Source organism: Phalacrocorax aristotelis, chromosome 4, assembly GCF_949628215.1.
Source record: "Phalacrocorax aristotelis chromosome 4, bGulAri2.1, whole genome shotgun sequence".
Lineage (NCBI taxonomy): Eukaryota > Metazoa > Chordata > Aves > Suliformes > Phalacrocoracidae > Phalacrocorax > Phalacrocorax aristotelis.
Window position 1 is genome coordinate 2958347 of NC_134279.1, and position 20624 is coordinate 2978970.

The following is a 20624-nucleotide window of genomic DNA, read 5'->3' on the forward strand; positions in this document are numbered from 1 at the left end:
CCATGAAGGCTAGAGTTTGGACAAGAGGCTAACATGGTATACACTGGGGATATATGTGGTTTCCCACCACTTTGAGAGAAAACTGTTGTGGACTTCAGCGAAGAATGTTTACTGGGTGGATCAGCAAGCCAGCCTGGCTGTACAGAGCTTGTGGCAGCTAGTGTGGATGTCTGTACAGCAAACATGTTGCAATATCTTCAAAATAATGCAGACAGAAGCAGGCTCAGAGGTTAAACTGAACGTGTTGTGCCAACACAGCCCACCCTAAGCCTAAGGAGGAATGATACTTTCAGAAATGGCAGCGATTTCCCTGTGTGGAAAGACCCGTCGTAGAAAGAGTAACTTTGCAGCACTTAAGTAACAGTAATAACAATAGCAACAGTGCTACTGATGGCTGTTTTTTCCTGTTGAAAAAACATTTTCTAAAAGTGGGCATAATTTAAAATCCATTTGTTCTGATTTTATCTCTTCATCTCCACTCGATGGAAAGAGTCTGTCCAAGCTCTTTTTTTTTTTTGCCTTAGGGGATCTTAAATAAGGAAGAAGTGGCATTTTTTTGGTGGCATGATTCTGTCTTTAACAATGACCTACACAGACCATAAAGCATCCAGTGCTTTGGACTGGTTCCCGAAGGCAGTAGCGTAGAGCCTCCAATCCACGCAGTGGCCGTTCCTTGGCAAGTAATGGGTTTTCTTGGCTGAGCCCAGGTTATTGTATAGAAACTGAGTGAAGAAACCCATATCCCACTGCCGAAAATGGGTGAACAGACCTGTACAAACAGGCCTGAGCAGGGTTCGGTGACAGTGCTGAATTATGTCATTGGGTAAGAATGCCGGCATGTTATTAGCTCTGCCGTCTTAGTACTGGCAGAAGAATAGTAGTTTGATTTATTGCAGAAGGGTGTGAAGATTCAAGATTTCAAACTTTGAGCTACCCCTGTAAAATACTCCATCAAAGTTTGTAGATGCACCTTTTTGAAAAACTAAACCCACAACAGAAATCTACCATGCCTACGCTATCTGTGCGGAGCAGCAGCACGTTCATATGTAGGTTAAAATGCTGCTTTTGAAGGTTTTACCTGTGTGGTTGTGCATTTCTTACCAAACCACAGAAATATCTCTGTATTTTTCTAATTGAAAAATAGATTGATTGAGATTTCCCTGATGAAACTGTAAGAAATTTCTCTCTGATACAATTTGAGTCACTTGAGCCAAAGGTGGTCCTGAAGATGTGGCACTTGTGATCCCTGACTTCTCTCTCTGGCAGACAGCTAAGTGTACTTGTATAAATCATTTCATTTCACTTCGCTTCTCCTCTCCAGCCCTGTGTCTGTCTTGTCTCCCAAGAGGGCAGGAAGTCTCTCTGTGTGTTCAGCGGAGACTCACACAGTGGAACCTGTGGCCTCGAGTCACTGCTCTAATGAATGCTCAGTTTTTAACTAAAGAGTTTATATATTTATTTAACCAGATGACTTAAAGATGGCTTGTTTTAGGGTCAGTACCAGAAAAGGTGAGGAAGTCTAACTTTTTAACTGCACTCTCTTCATTCTTGCTGAACCACCCTTGTAATGAGGGTTCACTTCACTCGCTGTAGAGTCAGGTGGGCAGCCCGCCTCTATGTCTGTGTGCTCTTACCGCTCCAGAATGGCTGATGATAACCATGCAGTGAAGCTGGATAGGAAATCCTTCCCGGAGTAACTGTAGGGCGATAGTGAAAGATGATTTCAGAATCTGGTACATTTGCAGAACCCCAGAGCTCTTACAGGGAGGAGAATGGTTTTACACAGTGTTGTGCATCTCAGCTTTCCATTTCAGTACCAAATTGTGTGGGTGCAAAGAAAGATTAAATACGCAGCTCTCTGTGGTTGCTCCTTATCTTCAAGAAGTGTGCTATACAATCTTTGTTCTCCTGCCCTTTCTACCTTTCACAAGCAGAGAATCCTGTAAAGGACATACCTGCCTGTCATCACTGGGGAGAAAGCGATCTAGCCGTACTCTAGGACAGGAATAACCAAGATAAGGTAGAACTAATTTGGTGCTCTCTGTTTTCTTTTTCCCTTCCCTGCAGAGTGCCACTCCTCCTGTGCAAGCTGCGTGGGGAACACTTCTCAGGACTGTACGGCTTGTCTGTCTGCCCTCGTCCTGCTTGAAGGCAGATGCACCTCTGAGTGCCCAGAGGGGCTTTTCAGCCACAAAGATCACTGCTACCGTGAGTGCATAGCACGGGCACCTGCAGCTTATACTGCTGAATTTCATTGCATGCATGTTTTGTGGTGCATTTCTCAATGTAATTAGAGATGCTGTCAGATTTATATGAGTCTATTTAAGTATTTTCAGGGGAAAATAGAATACGTCCAATTTCAAGAAATGGAATCTCCTCCTAATGGGAGAGAGACGTACACGTTGAATCGTAAATTGTAATCAGTTTTGCTCCTCTGGACTGTTTCCCTGAAGATATTTTTGCATTTCATTTCAGCAGGCTTGGATGATGTTCTCAGCTGGCACGCTGTGGCAGAAGAGGTCTTTACTGGACAGCACTGAAGCATGGGCTGCTTTTATTAGGCTAGATGATTGTCCATATGAATTAGCTTTATTTTTAATCCACTGCTGGCTATAGGGCTGGGTTTAGAAGGAAGGAATTCTATGGGTACAGGAGAAAAGCCATTACATCTATGAACGTGCCTGATCAAGTAGTGGGGGAAGCATTATTGATTTGTGTCTCAGCCTTGCCCACCAGGCAGCAAGCGGCCTTCATTCAGCCTGTCTGGTCTCATCTAAGCAGATGACTGTGACTACTGGCCTTCTGAGTGACTGCAACAATTAAATCCTGTTTGCCGCTTGTAGAAAATGGTGGCCTTTGGGGTATGCCGTTCATTATGAGCTGCTAAATACAATGGGTGAGGAAATGCAGGCCTTAGAAATCTGATTAGTCCCTTCAAGGTCATCTGAAAGTTGTCTCGTATTTTGTCATAGATTCATTGGGTCAGGTGTCCATGTATCTGTTCTGGCAGTGGGAGAAATCTACCGGTCGCTTCCCCAGGAGGCCTCAAGTTTAGAGAGAGAAACCTCTTCTAAAATCCATTGCTCTATTTATTCAATTTATTCATCCAAGGAAGAACTCTATAAATACATTTATTTGTCAGGCCGTTCTAAAGCTTCACAGATTTTGAGGTTGTGCACTGCCACCTTAGAGCTGAGGTAACTGCTGAATGCTGCATTACACAGTTTCAGGCTTTTGTAAATGTCTTAGAAACGAAATTTCAGTGTCAGGAAAGTGGCATCTTTCTCTATGCTGCCAGCTTAGATCTCCTGCAGTTTTTGAACAGCGAAGCTCAGTTGATATAGGTGCGTCTAGAAAATTGATTCTTGCTTTTGAAGGCTGGATTCATATGCATGATTTCTGAGAAGCCGAGAAGGTGATGGGACATGATGTGTTAGGTCTTAAACGCTGGAGCCGTATGCCATGGCAGCTGCGAAACGCCCAGCTGCCATGTGGGGAGCGAGCAATTGTGTGTAGCCTGGGGGAGTCCTGAGGTGGGACATTTTTGAAGTTGTGTGCTTTTATTCATAGAAGAGCTTTAAAAGAATTTTTTACAGATCATTAGCTGTAGTATTTCTCTCTCCCTCAGGTCTGGACCATGGAAATAATGGAAACAGGGCGTGTGTCTTTAAAGGTGGAGGGATACAAAAGCAGTCTGAGTGAAATATTTTTGAGCAATATTAACCACTTTCCCTGCAATCTTTTTGTTGTGCTTTTAGCAGACGGAATAGCTAATGAGCAGGCATGGCATTCAGGTTTTATAGGTTTCAGTTTGGGAGGGCTTTGTGCAGAAATCATTCCTGGATTTTTCCACTTGTGAATATCAAACTCATGCCACCGTGATGTTCGTACAATCCCAAGATGTTTAATTTATCTCCCCTGTGCATGCCACTCTCTTTTTTTTTATGTGCACAAGAATAAGCTGGAGGCAGGAATAAAAGGGCTGATCTCTTTATATTTTATATTTTGTATAGATCTATACCTTGATTAATGCAGAGAACAAATCACATTTTAAATTGACAACTCGTTTCTCATCTTGTTTATTCAAAATGAGGATGTAAGCCTTCCAAACCACAGCTCTGCAGTCACTGATGCTATTTGATCATTTTATGTCTGTGTTTTGTAGGAGTAAATGATTATTATAGGGGCCGGCTTTCTGGGGAGGGGACTACACCAAGAGCATAATAATGAGCGTTGATTTTCTTATCCAGCCTGTCATCCATCCTGCAAGACATGCCGTGGCCCTTCTGATTTGGAGTGCTTAACCTGCCATCCCCATGCAGCTCTAGCTAGTGGAAAGTGCAGGACTAGCTGCAAGGAAGAGCAGTATCTCAACCTGGTGGGCTATTGTGTGGGTAAGTAAGAGGAGACGGCGTGGGTCATACAGTGTGGCGATCTTTCTGTGGCATTAACCAGCTACTTGAGCACACACCATGAAGAAATCAAAATGCCTGTTATGAGTTAAATGTCACGCAGGTGAAAACACCATGAGGAAACTCTCCACTGTGTGTAGTATATAGCAAAGCCGCTTGCCACTCCTGCTATACGTATCTTCACTAGAGCTGCGTGAAGTTATTGCAAGTTGTGTAAGGCAGGTAGCAGAGGGAGGGACACAAGGCTCTCCTTTGCCAGGCTTGCCTCTGCACGGTTTGGTGGGAAGACTTGACATCATGTGTATGGACCAGCCTGTCTGGGAATCATCAGAGCATTCATATACTTATTAATATCATAACGAGTAGCATGGGCTGTAGCTCTGCTGCGTCGAGTGGCGATGTGCTTGCCTTTGCCAGGCCAAGCGCTTGCCTGTGTCTTGCTCCAGTCTGGGCTTTATAGCATACTGCCTGTCACTGTAGAGCCAAGCCTGGGGGGCCCAGAGCCAGGAAAGCTGCTTAGGTCCTGCACAGAGCTTCAGTAAAGTGAGTTAAGGAAATATTTGTGACTCAGAGAAGCAGTTTCTGGGGCCCCCAAGAAAAATTGGCACAGCTAGCATTGCTGTGTGCATTTTTGGGAGGTAATAGGATTTCTATACAGTGCTTATACTTTGTGGGTGCTCGGTGCCTGCACTTAAGCTTATCATCAGACGCCTCTGATTGCATTTATCTGTTTAAAAATAAATATTGCTTTTAATCTATCACACAGACTTGTATATACATATCCTGGGAACTTCTCCAACAATTTCTTAGTTTTATCAAGCCATTATTTTCTTTATCAAAAAAAGATACGGCGTGTGAGTCTTAATCTAGGCTGAACAGTTCCAAATGAGATAAGGAATCCTAAGAAACGGGAAAAATGCATTAGATGTAATAAATATATCCATTGAGAGGCTATTGTTCTCAATTTAATACATATTATTCCCCTTCACAGAATCTTCTTTTTGTTTACATATGTGTTGGGGTTTTTTTAATGAAAGACTTGTTTCTTTGCTCTCTACAGATTAATTTTATGAACCATTTCTTCACCTTCTTTTTAAACAACAGTTACAGTTTTGTCTGTAGAGACAAAGAGAGGGGGAAAACAAAGTATCTGGAGGAGGAGGAGGAGGAAAATATCCCAGAAGTATTGTACAGCTCCTTAGGTATTCAAGAAATCAGGTTGGGGAATCAAGATGTCTCATACGGTCAAGTAATTACAGTATGGAAATAATTCAGCATTTCAGTATAAGGGGCTGTCTCTGTAAAATTTCAGGGGCTACAGTGATACTTATTAATGTCCTGCTGCCTCATGGCTGTATGTGCTTTATTTCTTCCACCTTGTTTTCCCATTACTTTGCATTATGCTTCCTATGAAAAAAGGCCTGTGGAAATGTGGTCTTCCAGCTGTAAACTGCATTGAAAAAACTTAGTACCGTTTATCATAAATCAGGATTCTTTCTGAGGAGGGTTTACTCTGCTGCTTGCTGCATGCTATGTGCTTTAATTATCCCTTTTTGACCACTGTTACCTGTAAGTTTGGTGAGGTGTCATGGAGCAATAAGTGTGCTCCCCAAATCCCAGGTGATTAGGTAGGCATCACAGCGCCTGGCGATAATGAGGAGCAGAAGTGGGAAACAATGGGCTCGCTCAGGCAACGTGGAGGGCAAGGTTTGAGCTCCAGAATCGCTATACTGACAGTGATGAATCACCTGCAAAGAACCTTGCCTGGCTTTCTGAGCTCCAAAGCAATTGCAGTCTGGTGATGCAGCCTTTCCTTGCAAACTAACAAGCTGTATTTCAAAGCCCTGTAAGTCACGAACGTGGTCTGTTGTTTGGAGACTTCTCAAAGTAGACAGATGTTTTCAAGGCTCGGTTCACAGTGCCTGGCATCGCTGAGTGTCAATAGTGTTTGGATCTGTGCCCCCAAAACAGGGGAGAGAGCTTCCCAGGTGCAACACAGTAAGAGCATAAGGAGGTACCTCTCCTCCTCCCAGCTCGGACCTTAGTCTTGCTGTCTGACTCACTTGTGTCACACTTGTGGCCTCCAAGAGGCCAGTACAGATACTCCTTGTAACACAGGAACCCTTAACGTTCACGTGCTCTTGCGCATAGGTGCGCTGATGTTTCTTTGTCTAACCGAAGTTCTGAAAGTCCTTGTAGAGGAACGTAGTTACTTGTTGCCTTCAAAAAGAAGTTGTGCTTTGGTCTCGGATCTCGGAAGCGTGTTGCTCTTTGTGCCAAATTTACATCTGATGTTTAAGCAAAGGGTGTGTGTTGCCAGTTCTGCTAGAGATAAAGAGCTCCACATCCAAGTTGTTAAATTTCACTCATTCTTCTCATTCAGCACTGATTGAAATGCTAAATTTGCCCTTGCAAGTTATTAATTACCAGTTAAAGAGCAGCTGTCCCATAAAAGAGAACATTAAAACCCCTGACACTTGCGTAATATATTATTTCCATCAGAATCTAACGAAGCTTTTTCCTTTGCTTCCCAATGCATTTTTTTCCAATTATCTTCCCATTTATCTCTAATTCTTGACCCTCCAGGCAGAACTGTGTTACGACTTATAGGGACTGCTGTGCCTTAGAGCCACCTGTCATACTTTATGGACCCACAGGGGAAAATCTTTCATACAGGATGCAGAAAAGCAACTGTCACTTGAAACCATTGCCTGTGAATTAGTGTTGTTATTTTACATGTTACCTGAGTGAGGATTGGAACATTTGCCATGTTAATAGGAAAAAAAGATGTTGTTTTCAGCAGTTTATCAAATAAGCATTTCAAATGTAAGCAGAAGACAGACAAAATGGCCTCAAATTTGAAAAATCAATGAGTTTCTGAGCTCTGGTTTGGGCACACTAAATTTGTGTCAGTCTTCCTTGAGAACGCTCAATTTATGAGTTAGATTTTATAGCTAAAATGTATGGACAGGAATGTGGTTTTGTCTCTAGCAGTCTCCTGCTGAGTCTCAGGTATTCTGTCTTTTTTGTTTTCCCAGTTTGAAAACATTCTTTGATTTCTCTCTCCCTCTTATCCGAGGCAACTTCAGCTTCAGGAAACGTTGCAGTCACCAGTCTAAAAAATAGCTCCATCACTAAAGCTGTTGTCCTGCTCTTACTTTTCTGATTTGGATAAATCTGTGTCTGCCTCGAGGCTTCCTCATTGATCTTTTCCTGACTCAGCGGAAGGGCAGTTAGAGAAATGCAGAGGGACGGTGCAGTGGCCGAAGAAAGGAGTTGGCAGACTGAGCTCTACTGGATGCTCGGCTGAGGCGTAAAAGGATGCAAAGGACTACCTACCAGCATCAGTAGCAAGGGCCGCTGGTATGAAATGAAAATCAAAACACCCACTGATACAGTATCCCCCAAGGTCCTATCTTAACTTCCAACTCCGTCTTCCTTGAAAGGGATCTCCCAGTCCCCACGTTCAGCTGCTCAGGCCCTTGCTTTCTTGGGCTGTGTACAATTGCAGAACTGTTCAAAGATAACCCAGAAGAGCTCACTCAGGAGGATGCCTGTAACAAGCCTTTCTGCCTTGCTCTTAAAATTCCAGAAGGGACACTCTGACAACAAGAAATACGTTCAGCTCCTTGAAAAATTAATGAGCTGTTACCATACTCTTAGAGAGACATTGATATCATCACAAAGAGCTGGAGTTTCTCTGAGCAGAGCAAGAGGGAAAGTGGGGGGTTTGCTCCTCTTAGTCACTGGCGTGCAGCCTCCTACAGAAATTAACAGCTGAGCTGTCAGGGGAGGAAAACAGAAGATCATATCGCTACTTTGGTCTGGGCTTATTTGTGCTAGGCACCATCCAGCTGGATTTCCCACCTTACGCTGCCTACAGAAGCTCCCACCCTTTTCAGAAGGTGAAGGCAGATCCCTGCAAACGTGGTTGCATTTCACCAGGAGTTCACCTCGCTTGTTTGTGTGACAAATTCCTTTTTAGGTCTTTCAAAGGAGAGGAAAAATACCTTTCCAACACCCAAATCAAACCCAAAATCCTGGTCAGTGCTAGGTCTCCTCCTGAATCAACCATCCTGATTTTCTTTCTGGATTTACCATAAGGTGCTAGAGAACATTTGCATGCTGACAGGCCTGTAAATTGCATGGTGTTGTAAGTGCTGATATAAAGTAGTACTCTGTTGTAAACCTCATACCTTACCTTAGAGTACGAAGCTTGCATCAGGAAATTTTTTTTTAAGAGCCCTTAAGAGGGGAGGTATATTTAAACAGTACGAGTGGTTGATTGCTTAGCAGTTGGTGGAACTGAGAGGTAGAAATGCCCCTGGTTTCCTTTATGAGTATTCACAAACACTTCAGAGATAATTTTGTCTCCCCAAACAGCCTTCTCTGTCTTGACAGGCAAGGGTACGGTATATAATGGGTACTTTCCATATATGAAGGGCGCTATTTTCTTTGTTTTCCTTGCTAAGAGAAAGATAAAGGAGGGGGTAGAAATACAGTAACTCTGGAAGTTGAAATCTCTGTAACTAATTATATTATACTTTACAATGAATGTTGCTTTATAGGAAGATCAGTGATAGGTAAGTTGTTTGGTTTGGGGTTTGTTTTTTCTTTTAATTGACAAGGAGGAAATTAGAGCCAGTTGAAAGGGTAGCAGGACAAAGTTCTGTTTGCACAGTGGGAGGCAAGTCCGTAGCCTCAAAAAGATGAGTAGGGGAGCGCTGGGACTACGAGCAGGGTGGTGACATGCTGCCCTGAAAAATCCAGTTTGGATACTGGAAGAAGTCTAAGGGAATTAAGTAACCGTGTTGCACTGACCTGCAACGAACATGGGACGCGAAGGCTCGGAAAGCCCAAAGCCCCCAGGCAGTAACTTGCCTGCTGGCTGAGCTGGAGTGAGGAGTGACAGGGAGAAGGCAGAAGCAGGAAACAAATACGGCTGCGCAGTATTATTGAGAAGCATAAAGAAAACACTCTGCTGCTGTTAGTCCTCGCTTCAAAGGGAGCCTGCTGTGAAAAATTTAAATAATCTTTTCCAAAACAAAGCACTTAGTTCTTCCTTTACTCTCTCACCAGGTCCCCAGTGTCCCTCAAATTCACCATGAGCGTCAGTTCTGGTTTTTTATTTGGTGGTGTGTGCTCTTGGATCTCCAGACTTGCAAAGGAACAAGCGAGTGATGGGGCTGATTTATCCTAAAAGAGCAGCTGAGAAAAAGAACTCTTTCAATACATAGGAGCAAACATAGAGGCTGTAAAGAGAAAACTGTACTGCAACAACACCTAGTTTTGTAGATACTTAGCTTTTTAAACGTTAGTTTGGGAGAGTCTAGTTATTTGTAGTAGATAATGGTTATTTGGGCACCCTTAGTTTTGTTCTGTCTCATTTTTATGCTCTGTTTAGGGAACCTATTGACCGTACACAAGTGTCTCTTTTGTTCTTGGTCCCTGAAAAACTGTTGCTGGCTCTTGTTACTTATTTCATCTAGCCAAACTCTCTGTTAAGGACCAGTGGCTCCAGAAAGATATTAAACTGGAGGAATATTATTTTAACAGTAAGGGGAGTAGACATATTGCCAGGTAAACATGGAAGCATGAGAAACTAATTGGACTTATGTTAATTTTATTGAATATTCGTGCATAAAACTCTTCCCTGCACCTCCAGCCTTGTGCATACAAATTACATGTGCTGCTCAGGGCCTTTGGGATGATATTTAACTCCTTGCTGTCTATGGTGAGCTGTGTGTGATCCTTTCTGGCTTCACTGAGGCTGCAGGTAGATGTCAGGTCTTTCCACTCTGATGTCAGTGCAGGTTTGGGATCTTCGGCTCTGAAGATTTATGGGATGATGCCTTGGGTATTGAGTTCCTCTCCTGTGCAGTTGGAAGCTGCAGTACGATAACCTCTGGAAGCTGTAACCCCTCTAAGGAGGTTTTGAGGTTTGTCACCGAGTTTGGGAGCATCGCCTCACGCGCTGCTTTTCTTTTCGTACCACTAATCTGACAGTGACGGATTGCAAACCTACAGGGTCACTATCTTAAGCATAATGTTCCTTCTTGCTCACCTCTACCTCCCCTCTGGCTGTTAATTTCCCATCTGCAAGATTGAGAGTGTGGGGCAGAAACTAGATGGATGATACACCCTGTAAAGTCAGGAGGAGAAAGAGGCAGCTGCTTTAAGGACCTTGAATCCCTGGAAGCAGTCAGAATTGCATTCATTTCTGAGCTGTGTCTGTGCTTTTCCACCCGTGTTCAGTAAGAATCGTCTACGTGTATCGTACAGGAGAAGTCGGGCTAGGGTTAGACTCCAGTCGCTATTATCTTCTTGCAGGTATGCAGAATTCCCCCAGGCTTCTCTGTGAGCCTGTCTTCAGCTTGTAAAATTAGATTGCCTGACAATCTGAAGTAATGCTGTCATGAGAGACAAAAGACAGGAAATTGAACCTTCAGCAGAAATCTGACGAGAGGCCAGGTACTGAAATCAAGCCTCATTATCGCATTTCTTTCACGACAGTCGTCATTTCCTTTATAATTTTCTGAATTACCATAATGAGGATTAATTTGGCTTCCAGGTTGCCTTACCCTGCACTGTTGTGCATACAAAAGGCTTGTTGTAAAACTTTTTGAAGTGCCTAAGTTCAGGCTGAGGTCAGGAGACGCGAGCTTGTGCGCTGCTGGGGAAAAATGAAAAAAGCAAAAGGTTCTGAGGCTCTCTCATGCAACTCTAAATGCCGCTCTTGGCTTGGCTTTGAGGTGTGCAGTGGCCCTGTCAGGGTACGGATGTCTCGTTTGTGTGGGAAAATCAGAACGGTAAGAACTATGGGAGAAGGTCACACAGCTGTACAGGTTGTGCTCTTTATTCTTCAGTGGTAGGAGCAGAGGGAGGTGAACGCCTAAAGCTGCCAGCGTAGTTTGTTAAAGATAAACCTGTAGGTAGAAGCACCTAAAATCAGAGAAGGGTTTGGGGAAGGCAAAGAGCTTTGAACTGGATTTGTACGTAGCTTGCCCAAGCTCACTTAGGATGGGAAAGGGGTTGCTTGAATGGGGCAGGAGAGGTGCGGAGAACGTGGTTGCTGAGTAAAAGTGAAAACGTTGTGATGCTCAGAAAGAGCACAGGAATGGGATGAGGGCCAGAGGAAAGGAATGCTCCTTGAATGTGGTAATTCCTGGTCGTCTTTCTTGAGGACATCTGGAAGCGCAGTGTTTAGCACCTGATCCCAGCCCTTGTACGCCAGAGAGCAGAAAGGGGCTCTGAAAGTTACATCCCTAACGTCTTCCTTGAGCTCCCAGCAGCATGTTTCCCCTTAGCAGTTCTGTTTTGTCCATCTGTGATTGCAGTATCTGTTATTCCCTGCTTCTTTTAGACTGCCACCCTTTGTGCCGTCAGTGTGTGGCCAACCTGCGGGACACCGGCAGCGTCTGTCTGAAGTGCCAGAATGCCCGTCACTTGCTCCTGGGGGATCACTGCATTCCTGACTGTCCCGTGGGATACTATGCGGAGAACGGTGCCTGCAAAAGTGAGTAGTCCCTACAGGTGCCTCCAGTAGCTGCAAAGGACCACCCGGATCCTTGCGAGGTGTTCCAGGAAATGGTTCCTATTTAGTAGAGAAGCTTCGTCCAGCTGGCAGGACACCGCAGCGGGAGCTGGGGGTGTCCCAGCTGATAACTCTGCCAGCTGGCTGGGAGCACTCGCTCTTGCCGCCTGGAACCTGTGTCTGCTTTCAGACTGTGAGTTCTCTGAGGCAGACAGTGCTGTGCTGTCCTGAGCACATGCTGAGGCTACTGGGACCTAGCCCGCTGTTACAATACGATTAATAAGCGTAATGAGTACCAGGCAGCAGTATGCTTGTGAGGAGGAGGTGAAGGTGAGTTTTTCCTCTTTCTCTCTAGTAAATCCCGCCTCTCAAAGATGGGATGACAGTACACTGTGTTTTGTGTAGGGCAGCTACCCTGAGATCACTCCTAGGAAGAGGTGGGGTTCTTAAGCACGATAAAGGATAACTTCGACCAGAGACTTTTCATGTGCCCATCACCAAGTCTCCAGTTTGTGTGGTACCAGCACAGTTCTGGGATGCTGACACTTGAAAACATTTTCTGGATATGTGCTTCGAAGGGCCGTGCACCTTCTGATCCCAGAAGGTAGAACTCGTGCTGGTAGCAACTTCTCAGGACCTTTTGCGACTTGAGAAGGAACATCATCCTAGCTAAGGTCTCCCACTGAGACTTGTCTTGCTACGGTTATGGTCCAAAAGGCAATAATCTGTAGCAGCTTCTAAAAAAAAAAAAGCCAATTTCATTCAGCCTTTTAGGCCAGCATGACAGATGCAGCACTGCAGCTGCGTGGGTGAAGCTGCACTGGTAGCACATTTTATTCTCTAGCCTTCTGTGCCTTCACCTATCCTTGGATCTCCTCCACTTTTTTGTTGATGTGGTTTCATATTTCAGTCATTGTCTAAGCTGCTTTATATTTCTTGAACTCTTAGAAGGAAGTAGGTTGCTTTTCTTGTTATGTGGCTGATGGACGTATTGAAGCCCGATGCACCTTACGCTGAGCAAAGGGTATTGCAGTTTATTTTAAGAGAAAGAAATCAATACAAGAAATTCTGCACGTTAGAATTAAGATGTAGGTGCTCCCTTTGCAGGAAGTGGCATTTCCTAATCCAGTCTAACAACTGACAATTAGTGTTTCGAAGCTTTTCTCGGGCACTGTGTGTTTATTTACCTGTTTTTTGACAAATGAAATCTCAGAGACATATGAAATACGCTTTGTGTCATTTAATTGGAAGGACCCCTGAGAGACATATTTTGCCTTCCTGGAAATTAAGCCTAGGGATAACGTTTCTTCCCTTTGGTATCAAGGTTTCATTTAAAAGAAGCTTTGCATTATTCAGGCAGCGTCAAAGCCCATCTTGCATTTTGTACTAGCTTTTAAGATCTCCAGCACAGCGTAATGGAGTCGCTTCTCTGATTTCTTTGCCTGTTTTCACTTATGAATAATGTGGCCTGATAGGTGTAATGATGGCATCAATCTTTAGGTAAAGGCCTATCAAGAAATAAAATAGACTAATAGTTTTGTGAGTATGTACCCCCTTTGGAGAAAGTAATAGGATACATTGGCCTCATCCACGGTGGTATTTTAAATCTCTTCAGTCAGACTAAAAAGCCCAGGATGTGGGAGAGAAAGGGGTGGAAAAGAAACAGGGAAAGAGAACAAGAGGGGTAGCATAAAAATACCTCCTCAAAAATGCAGGGAAAGAAAAAGATAGTAATGTACTCCCTTACAGTCAGTGGGATTTCTGGCTATGAAGAATTGCAGAAGGATCTTGTAAGACTGAGTGTCTGGGCAGTAAAGCGACGGGTGGAAGCTTGGTATAGGCAATGTAATGATGCGCTCAGGGTACCCGATTCTAACCCCACATACAGAATGATGGCATTGTTGCCATCATCTTGAAGTAATGATCAATCAGCCTGTGAAAATGGCATCCCGGTGCTGATCAGTGTTAAAAAAGCAAATCCAATGTTAGGCACTAGTACAAAAGGACAGAGCAATAAAGGAATTCATTCTGCCGCTCTCTAAAGGAGCTGCGTGCTGTGACCGGTTTTGCCTATCTCAAAAGGGAAAGGCAGCAGGACTGAATCTGGGGTATGAAGGGCTTCAGTACAGGGAGCAACTGAGTAGACCACGGTGCTTCAACCTGAAGGACAGGAGACCTTAGGAGGGAGAAAATATGATGGAGGCCTACTAAGTCATGAGCGACATGGAGAGAGGGGGCACAGAGACTGGCTGTTCTCTGTCCATGTTGCTTCTTGGAAAAGGGAGCAGCTGTGCAACTCCTGCCAAAGGGATGGATGTAAATCTTCAGAGAAGCGTAGAGCTGTCAGAAAGGCACTAGATGGTTCCTAAACAGAGAAAGTGCATCAGTTTCAGGAGGATCTGTCCTGAAACTAGTTGAGAGAAAGCATGAGAGGGAAGTAGGGATACATGCTTGCCCTTTTTTTTTACTCTTTTCTGATAGACAGGTCTTGGCCAGATCCTGTAGGGTTGTTCCTAAGGAGAAGGGAAAGTTGGAGAGAAGAGGAATGGATAAAAAGAGAGAGAAAGGAGAGGAGGGGAGAGAGCTAGCGTGCATGGCACAGATAAAGCCATTTAACCCGTCTGTCACAAGGTGGGTTGGTTGTGTTTCTGCTCCTGAGCGCTGTGGACCAGTAAGGGCTTTTACTTTGTAGGAACTTCTGGTATTGGGTATCGCCATGCTCAGTCTCTGAGAGTGCTTCTGCAGAAGCTTGTGAAACTTGCTCAAAGATCTCATTTTCCTTGAAGAGAAACACTTGCTTTTGTCGTCCCTGCAGGGTGTCACCCTTCATGTAAAACCTGCACCGGTGAGGGTCCTTTTTCCTGCTCTTCCTGCGACGCCAGCCTGGTTCTCTCCCACGCCAGCATGTGTGTGCCGGTCTGTTCCCCAGGATACTACAGGGATGACAGGCAGACCTGCAGACGTGAGTGTCTCTCTCCAAGCCACCTCTCCTTTTCACAATGTATTCACAGACATGTCTTTGCTTGTTCCTTCGCTTACTGCTTCTCTTGCCAGGAAAAGAAAGATTTCCAGTGCCTAAAAGTTCGATGTGAGTTGACAGAGGTGATTAGCTGCCTTAGAAACAGAGCCTACGGCATGGTTTAAATTAGGACACAGTTACAGTTTTGTTATCGACTTCAAAGACAGGAGACTTTGGGTCCCGTAGTAAAAATCTGCACGAGAATTTGCGTAGGCTTCCTTGTTACGTTGTCTAGGTGATACGTAAAGTGGCCGAAATTACTGGTGGATTCTGGCCTTTGTGAAAACTTGCCAAGTTTAGACTGGTGTTAGTCAATCCTTACTAAGGCAAACCCCCTTCTCACTGGCAGTACCTGCAGTGGAAGCTGTATTAAGACCGTAGCGTTTATGCTACGTTTTTCCATATGTGAAACCTCAGCAGGAACAAGGTACAGCTTTGTACACACAGCCCTGACTGACCTGAGCTGTGATATTTTTTCCTCCTAATGATCTCATGCAATTGATCTGGTGTTAAGTCCAATAATGTTTTATCGTATTCCTGCTATCCCTTGTGAGTCTCGCAGGGCCTCTCTTTTCCTTTATTATTCTATGTTCTCTCTGGCCCTGACATCAGTTGGGTTATTCCTCACATATCTATTGGGCTCGATGTTCCAAAATGCCAAATTATATGGCCCAGAGACATAAAAAATATGAAAAAGCCCAGCTTGAATTGACCCACTGTAATACACACACCTAAAAATGAGTGAGTGCTTAAGTGGTTTGGTTGCCGTGAACCTGAACGCTCCGATTTGTTAAGTCCGGCATGACCCTCAGTTAAATTATCCTGATTTATGATAAAATAACTCTGTTGCACTGCACTGAGTATAGGTCTCAACATCATCCTATCTAGACCCAATTTCTTTACTGATGAGGTCCTATAGGAGGAAGCTGATGTGGTTGTCAACTTTACCTGCCTTTTGTTGAAATATATGGTTCTCCTGAAACTGTTATTTCCATCTTATCAGCAAAAATGGAGACACCTTGCATAAGTTCAAGGAAACAGGTGGAAGACTTTGCACCATTCTTCCGTTGACAGAAAAAAAAGGCTATTCAATAAAAATGAAAAAAGGAATGTAATAAAAAAGGTGAACAAAAAAAAGCAATCGTGGGATTCTCACTGTCCTGGCTAGTTTCCTACAAGCTCTACATGACATTCACTGTTCTCTCCTGCAGTATGGATTCTCTTATTGCTAACTACACCCGTCCTAATTAAAATGCCCTTTTCTAATGAAAACTTCCTTATTGATAGCTCCTCCCTCGGGACATCATGGTAGAAGCGTTCCTGAGGACTGTACCCTTCCTGAATTGGATTCAGTATCTCAAATGCAAATAGATTTTTGCAAGCAAATTCAACTACTCTAATCTTCTTATTGCAAATGCTTTTGAAGAAGCGTGTGTAATCCTTGTGGGGGGAGGAGGCTCAAGGCAAAGTGTGTTGGTGTTGGTGCATTGGATTTTTGTCATTCCAAGTATCACTTGTGCCTTTTCAAGTGAAGTACTGCTGATAAGCCATGTAGATATAAACTGTCCCAGGCTGCTGGAAAACTACCACTTAGAGGTAATGAAAATTGTTTAAACGGAGGTTGGCTGTTACCCTGAGAAAATTTGGTCTCTCTTCAACGTTTATGTTAGTTGCATTGCACTTGAGGAGCTCGCGTTTGGAATGAAGTTCAGAGAGATGCCGAGTGCGCGTATGGACTCTGGGAGATATTTTTAAACTCGGTGACATAGTGGCCGAGGAACGGTGCAAAGCTTAACAAGTTCTTCATGTGTTTAAAAATGCAGATATGGAGACATGTCGATGAAGCAAGCAGACAGGATTGCTTTCAAATACAGTTTTTGCTTACTGTTCTGGCACGCCTCCGTGGGTGACCTGATTTCTATAGATTTAGACCTCACATGGAATGTTTTGCCATGCTTTTAATAGTTGTCTTTTCATACCACTTACGGATAGTGATTTTTCCACGTAGTATTCTTAAGTGAAATCAGATCGGCACCAGGGCACCTACAAGCAGCTACTGGATTCTTTAGGTAAACATTTTGTTAGAAATTCATTTGTACCTCAGTAAAACACAGACCTTCGGTGACATTTTTTAGATGAGCTAAAACAAGTAACTAGTTTGAAGGTCACTGGGCTCTTGCTTCAATGAGAGCAACGTAGGTATTTTAATGTTTACTTCGGTATTTTGAGGTTTTGTCATTACAAAACTCTGTCTTGAATTACAAGCAAATTGAAGTGGATTTCCACAATTAGCATACCATTAAATTAGCATTCCACAATTAGCATATCACTGACACGTTACCACAAGTAACATGTCGATATTTAGCACCTAAACTGTAGCTGTGCTAAATGCTATGAGAGGTTTTGTTTGGTTTTTCCATTTAAAATGGCCAGCTATGCAATATTCTTTGGTTTAAACACCTGGGGCTGTGTTTTTAGCGCTTTTTTCCTGATTTATTTTAAGAACAGAATTGAGCTGGGCCAAAGATTCTGATTCCGTACGGATTTAGCGATTTGGTCAGGGATAGTTGGCTGGGAATTTAGCCGTCCCTTTTGCATACGCCATCATGGTACTTGCTAGCAGCGCAGTTACGGTTGGTTGTACAAAGCAGGCGTATGAACCTCCATAAGTCTTCTGCATATTATTTTTTTTAAAGTTTCATCTCACTGGAATCAGAATGAGCTTTTCAGCGCATAGGCAAAGAGCTAGGAAATATTTTTCAGTCTTCCATGGCACGTTGCTATTAAATCTTCTGCTGGGAATTAGCTAAGAGCTCTGACATCAGCCCTGAGTACACTTGGCTGTTAGTACAGCCTCCTGAGAAGTTTAGACCCTGGACATCATAGAGATGAATTGAAATGTTCTGAACCTCTGAACTTTGATCCTAGATTCAGAAAATCCCTGAATTATTTGTTCCTGGCACCTTTACTTGCTCCCCACAGCTCCAAAACTTCACACTCTCCGCAGACAAAAAGCTGGAAACAGTAAGTGAAATTAAATGGGCCTTTGGTCCCACCAAGGTTTGTGAACTGGATTGCAGCGGTCTGTGATGGTCTCCTAATTTGTGCGTGACGAGTTAAGTCTGGAATCATAGGAAACGCAGGTTGCTTAAAGAGAATAAAAAAACCAGAGACAGGGAAAGCTCTTATTTGGGGATCTGAAATCAAGGTCAGTGTTTTGCTCTGACCCGTCCAGAGGAGAGTAAGAAGCAGTGTGAGGAGACAAAACCGTCTGTTCAAAATGGAAGGAGGCTTTGCATTTTGGAGCCTGTGAAGAGGAACGTAAGCAGCAAAAACTCTCAAGTCTCCACAGGCGTCTCTCAAAGAGGACAAGAGGAGTAGCGAGGCTACAGGATAACACCATTTGTACTTGTACAGTTGGCTGGCGCATCAGTAATTACAGTTATTTTCTTTGTCTTTCCACAGCTTGCAACAGCCAGTGCCTGAGCTGTGAATCAGCCACCGGCTGTACGTCTTGCAGAGATCCAGCTAAGGTCCTGTTATTTGGAGAATGCCAGTATGAGAGCTGTGCTCAGCAGTATTATCTGGATTTTTCCAGCAAGACTTGCAGAGGTGAAAAATACACTGCTGGTTTAAAGAAAAAAGGGGAAAAAAAAAAAACCAAAACAAATTGCAACTGCCTCGGCTAAAAATCTGTTACATTGCAGCAGGGTCTGTGTGGGTGGCCTGCTTTAAAAAGTGTGTTTGAGGGGGGCAGTTGTTCAGCGACAGACCGCTTGTGAGGCTTCTACAGTTTTTGCTCTCTCTCGGCAGTCTGCTGTCACATACTTCGGCCTTTCAGTGAAACAAGATTATTGCAAGTCCTTCTCCTGTAAATAATGTAGTAAGTGAGCCAGCAAACTTTTCAAGGGTCAGGTCCAGCAATTCATTTAGTCATGGGTCAGCTGAATAACAAGAGAGCTTACCAGGCTAAATCTTTTTTAGCATGCTTGTGTACTTACCTGTTTCTCTCGGTCTTATTAAATACTGCATCACTGGATGACTGCAGAAACAACAGTTTGGAGTGATTTAAGAGACACATGACTTGAAATATTTCCAGAACTCCCAAGCAGAGTGTTCCATAATGGAAATAAGCGAGGATAACGTGGCTTTATTGCAGCTAGCACCGCTAAGACCAGGATATAATACAAATGGGTTGTTGTTCAGTGTTCATTTCTAGCTGCCTCTCTCAGTACCTGAACCTAGCTTAACTGAGTAGCGTCTGTCCCCTTAACGTTGCGGCGTGGACTGGAGTAGTTCAGCTCGCCTCAAGGAGTCCTTGTTTCCCCCTGCTCGTGCTCGTTTGTCTGTCTCGTCAGCCAAGCGTGTCTGTCGTTAACCGCTACGGACCCTCTGAGTGCCACCAAGAAACAAACAGTGGTGTTGGCGGCCTGAGTAGCCCGTGGGCACACGTGCATGGTTGGGACTCTGCTGAAGACTGGAGGGGATAGTACAAGGAATGTGGTGAAAGCAGCTCTGGTCCCAGGTGGATCCCGTGTGTTTCTGGCCAGTGTATTTCCCAGAGGGGCATTTGGACTGTGAGGGACAATGATTTCCTTTTTTTTTTTTTTTTTTTTTTTGGTCAGTGTCTTTTGAAAGCATGAGATTGATGAATTGATGAAGCAGGGTGGGTAATTGCTAATGAGGAGCAAACTCAGTGTTGGCAGAAAAGGAGCACTGCTACTTATGGGATAAAGCCGGGCTTTGTGGGACCAAAACTGTGCCAGTCTTAGCGGGTCTGAATGCTGAACAAGAGCCAAGTATGCTCAAATTTGACACAGTTAGAACATACTAGGTCCAAGAGGGAAAACCACGCCTGCCAAATCTTGAGTTGTAGTAAGTCACTCAGCACAAATCGTGCTTGCTTTTTCTTTTAATATCTCTCTAACAGTTTTTACCGTGCTCTTTGCTCCTAGGGCTTATATTCCCATAGGCTGTAGACCCCGAGTGCTAAGCACTTGTATAGGGTGAGCAGCCCGGAAAGAGCTGCCCTGCACTGACTTTGTTTCCTTCCAGAGTGTGACTGGAGCTGCAATGCTTGTAAAGGTCCCCAGAGGACCGACTGCCTGCAGTGTATGGAGGGCTACGTTCTTCATGAAGGAGCTTGCGTGGAACAGTGCCCTGCAGCTTTCTACAAGGAATCAGACACGTGTCAGAGTGAGTTCTTCTTGAGCGTTATTTCTAATCACTGCTGCCAACGTGTTTTACATCTTGTCTCCAACTTGCGCACGTCTTGCATTCAGAAGGCACGCTCTAGCTTCAGATCTCTCGCTGCCCTCCAGCACACACACGCGACAGAGCTGTGGTTCCTGCAGGGTTGTTAGAGCCCAGTGCAGGAAGCGGTCGAAAGCGGTGTTGTGCTGAACTCTTTACGTATGACTTCTAGGGTGCGATCAACACTGCCTTCGGTGTCGCCAACCAGATGAGTGCAGCCTTTGTGAAGCCCCGTTTTTCCTCTTGGACACTTACTGTGTTCACAAATGTGGGAAGCGATATTATGCAGACGACGCACAGCGAAAGTGCACAGGTAAGCAAAGTGAGGGTGATGTGGTGGAGAGGGACCAGGGTTGTAGTCTGTGTTCTGTACACTGCTTTTTCTCTCCAAGACTGGGGGGAAGGG

The 20624-nt window shown here is 44.2% G+C and overlaps 1 protein-coding gene across 2 annotated transcripts in view; it reads left to right on the forward strand.

The window, feature by feature from the left end:
• Positions 1-20624, forward strand: part of FRAS1 (Fraser extracellular matrix complex subunit 1) — a 173675-nt gene that overhangs the window by 92415 nt on the left and 60636 nt on the right. For both annotated transcript variants that reach the window (XM_075090041.1, XM_075090042.1), the window contains exons 18-24: positions 2068-2208; positions 4251-4394; positions 11776-11928; positions 14762-14908; positions 18431-18577; positions 20021-20161; positions 20391-20531. In XM_075090041.1, the coding sequence (XP_074946142.1) occupies positions 2068-2208; positions 4251-4394; positions 11776-11928; positions 14762-14908; positions 18431-18577; positions 20021-20161; positions 20391-20531 (1014 nt within the window). The remainder of the gene's footprint in view (positions 1-2067; positions 2209-4250; positions 4395-11775; positions 11929-14761; positions 14909-18430; positions 18578-20020; positions 20162-20390; positions 20532-20624) is intronic.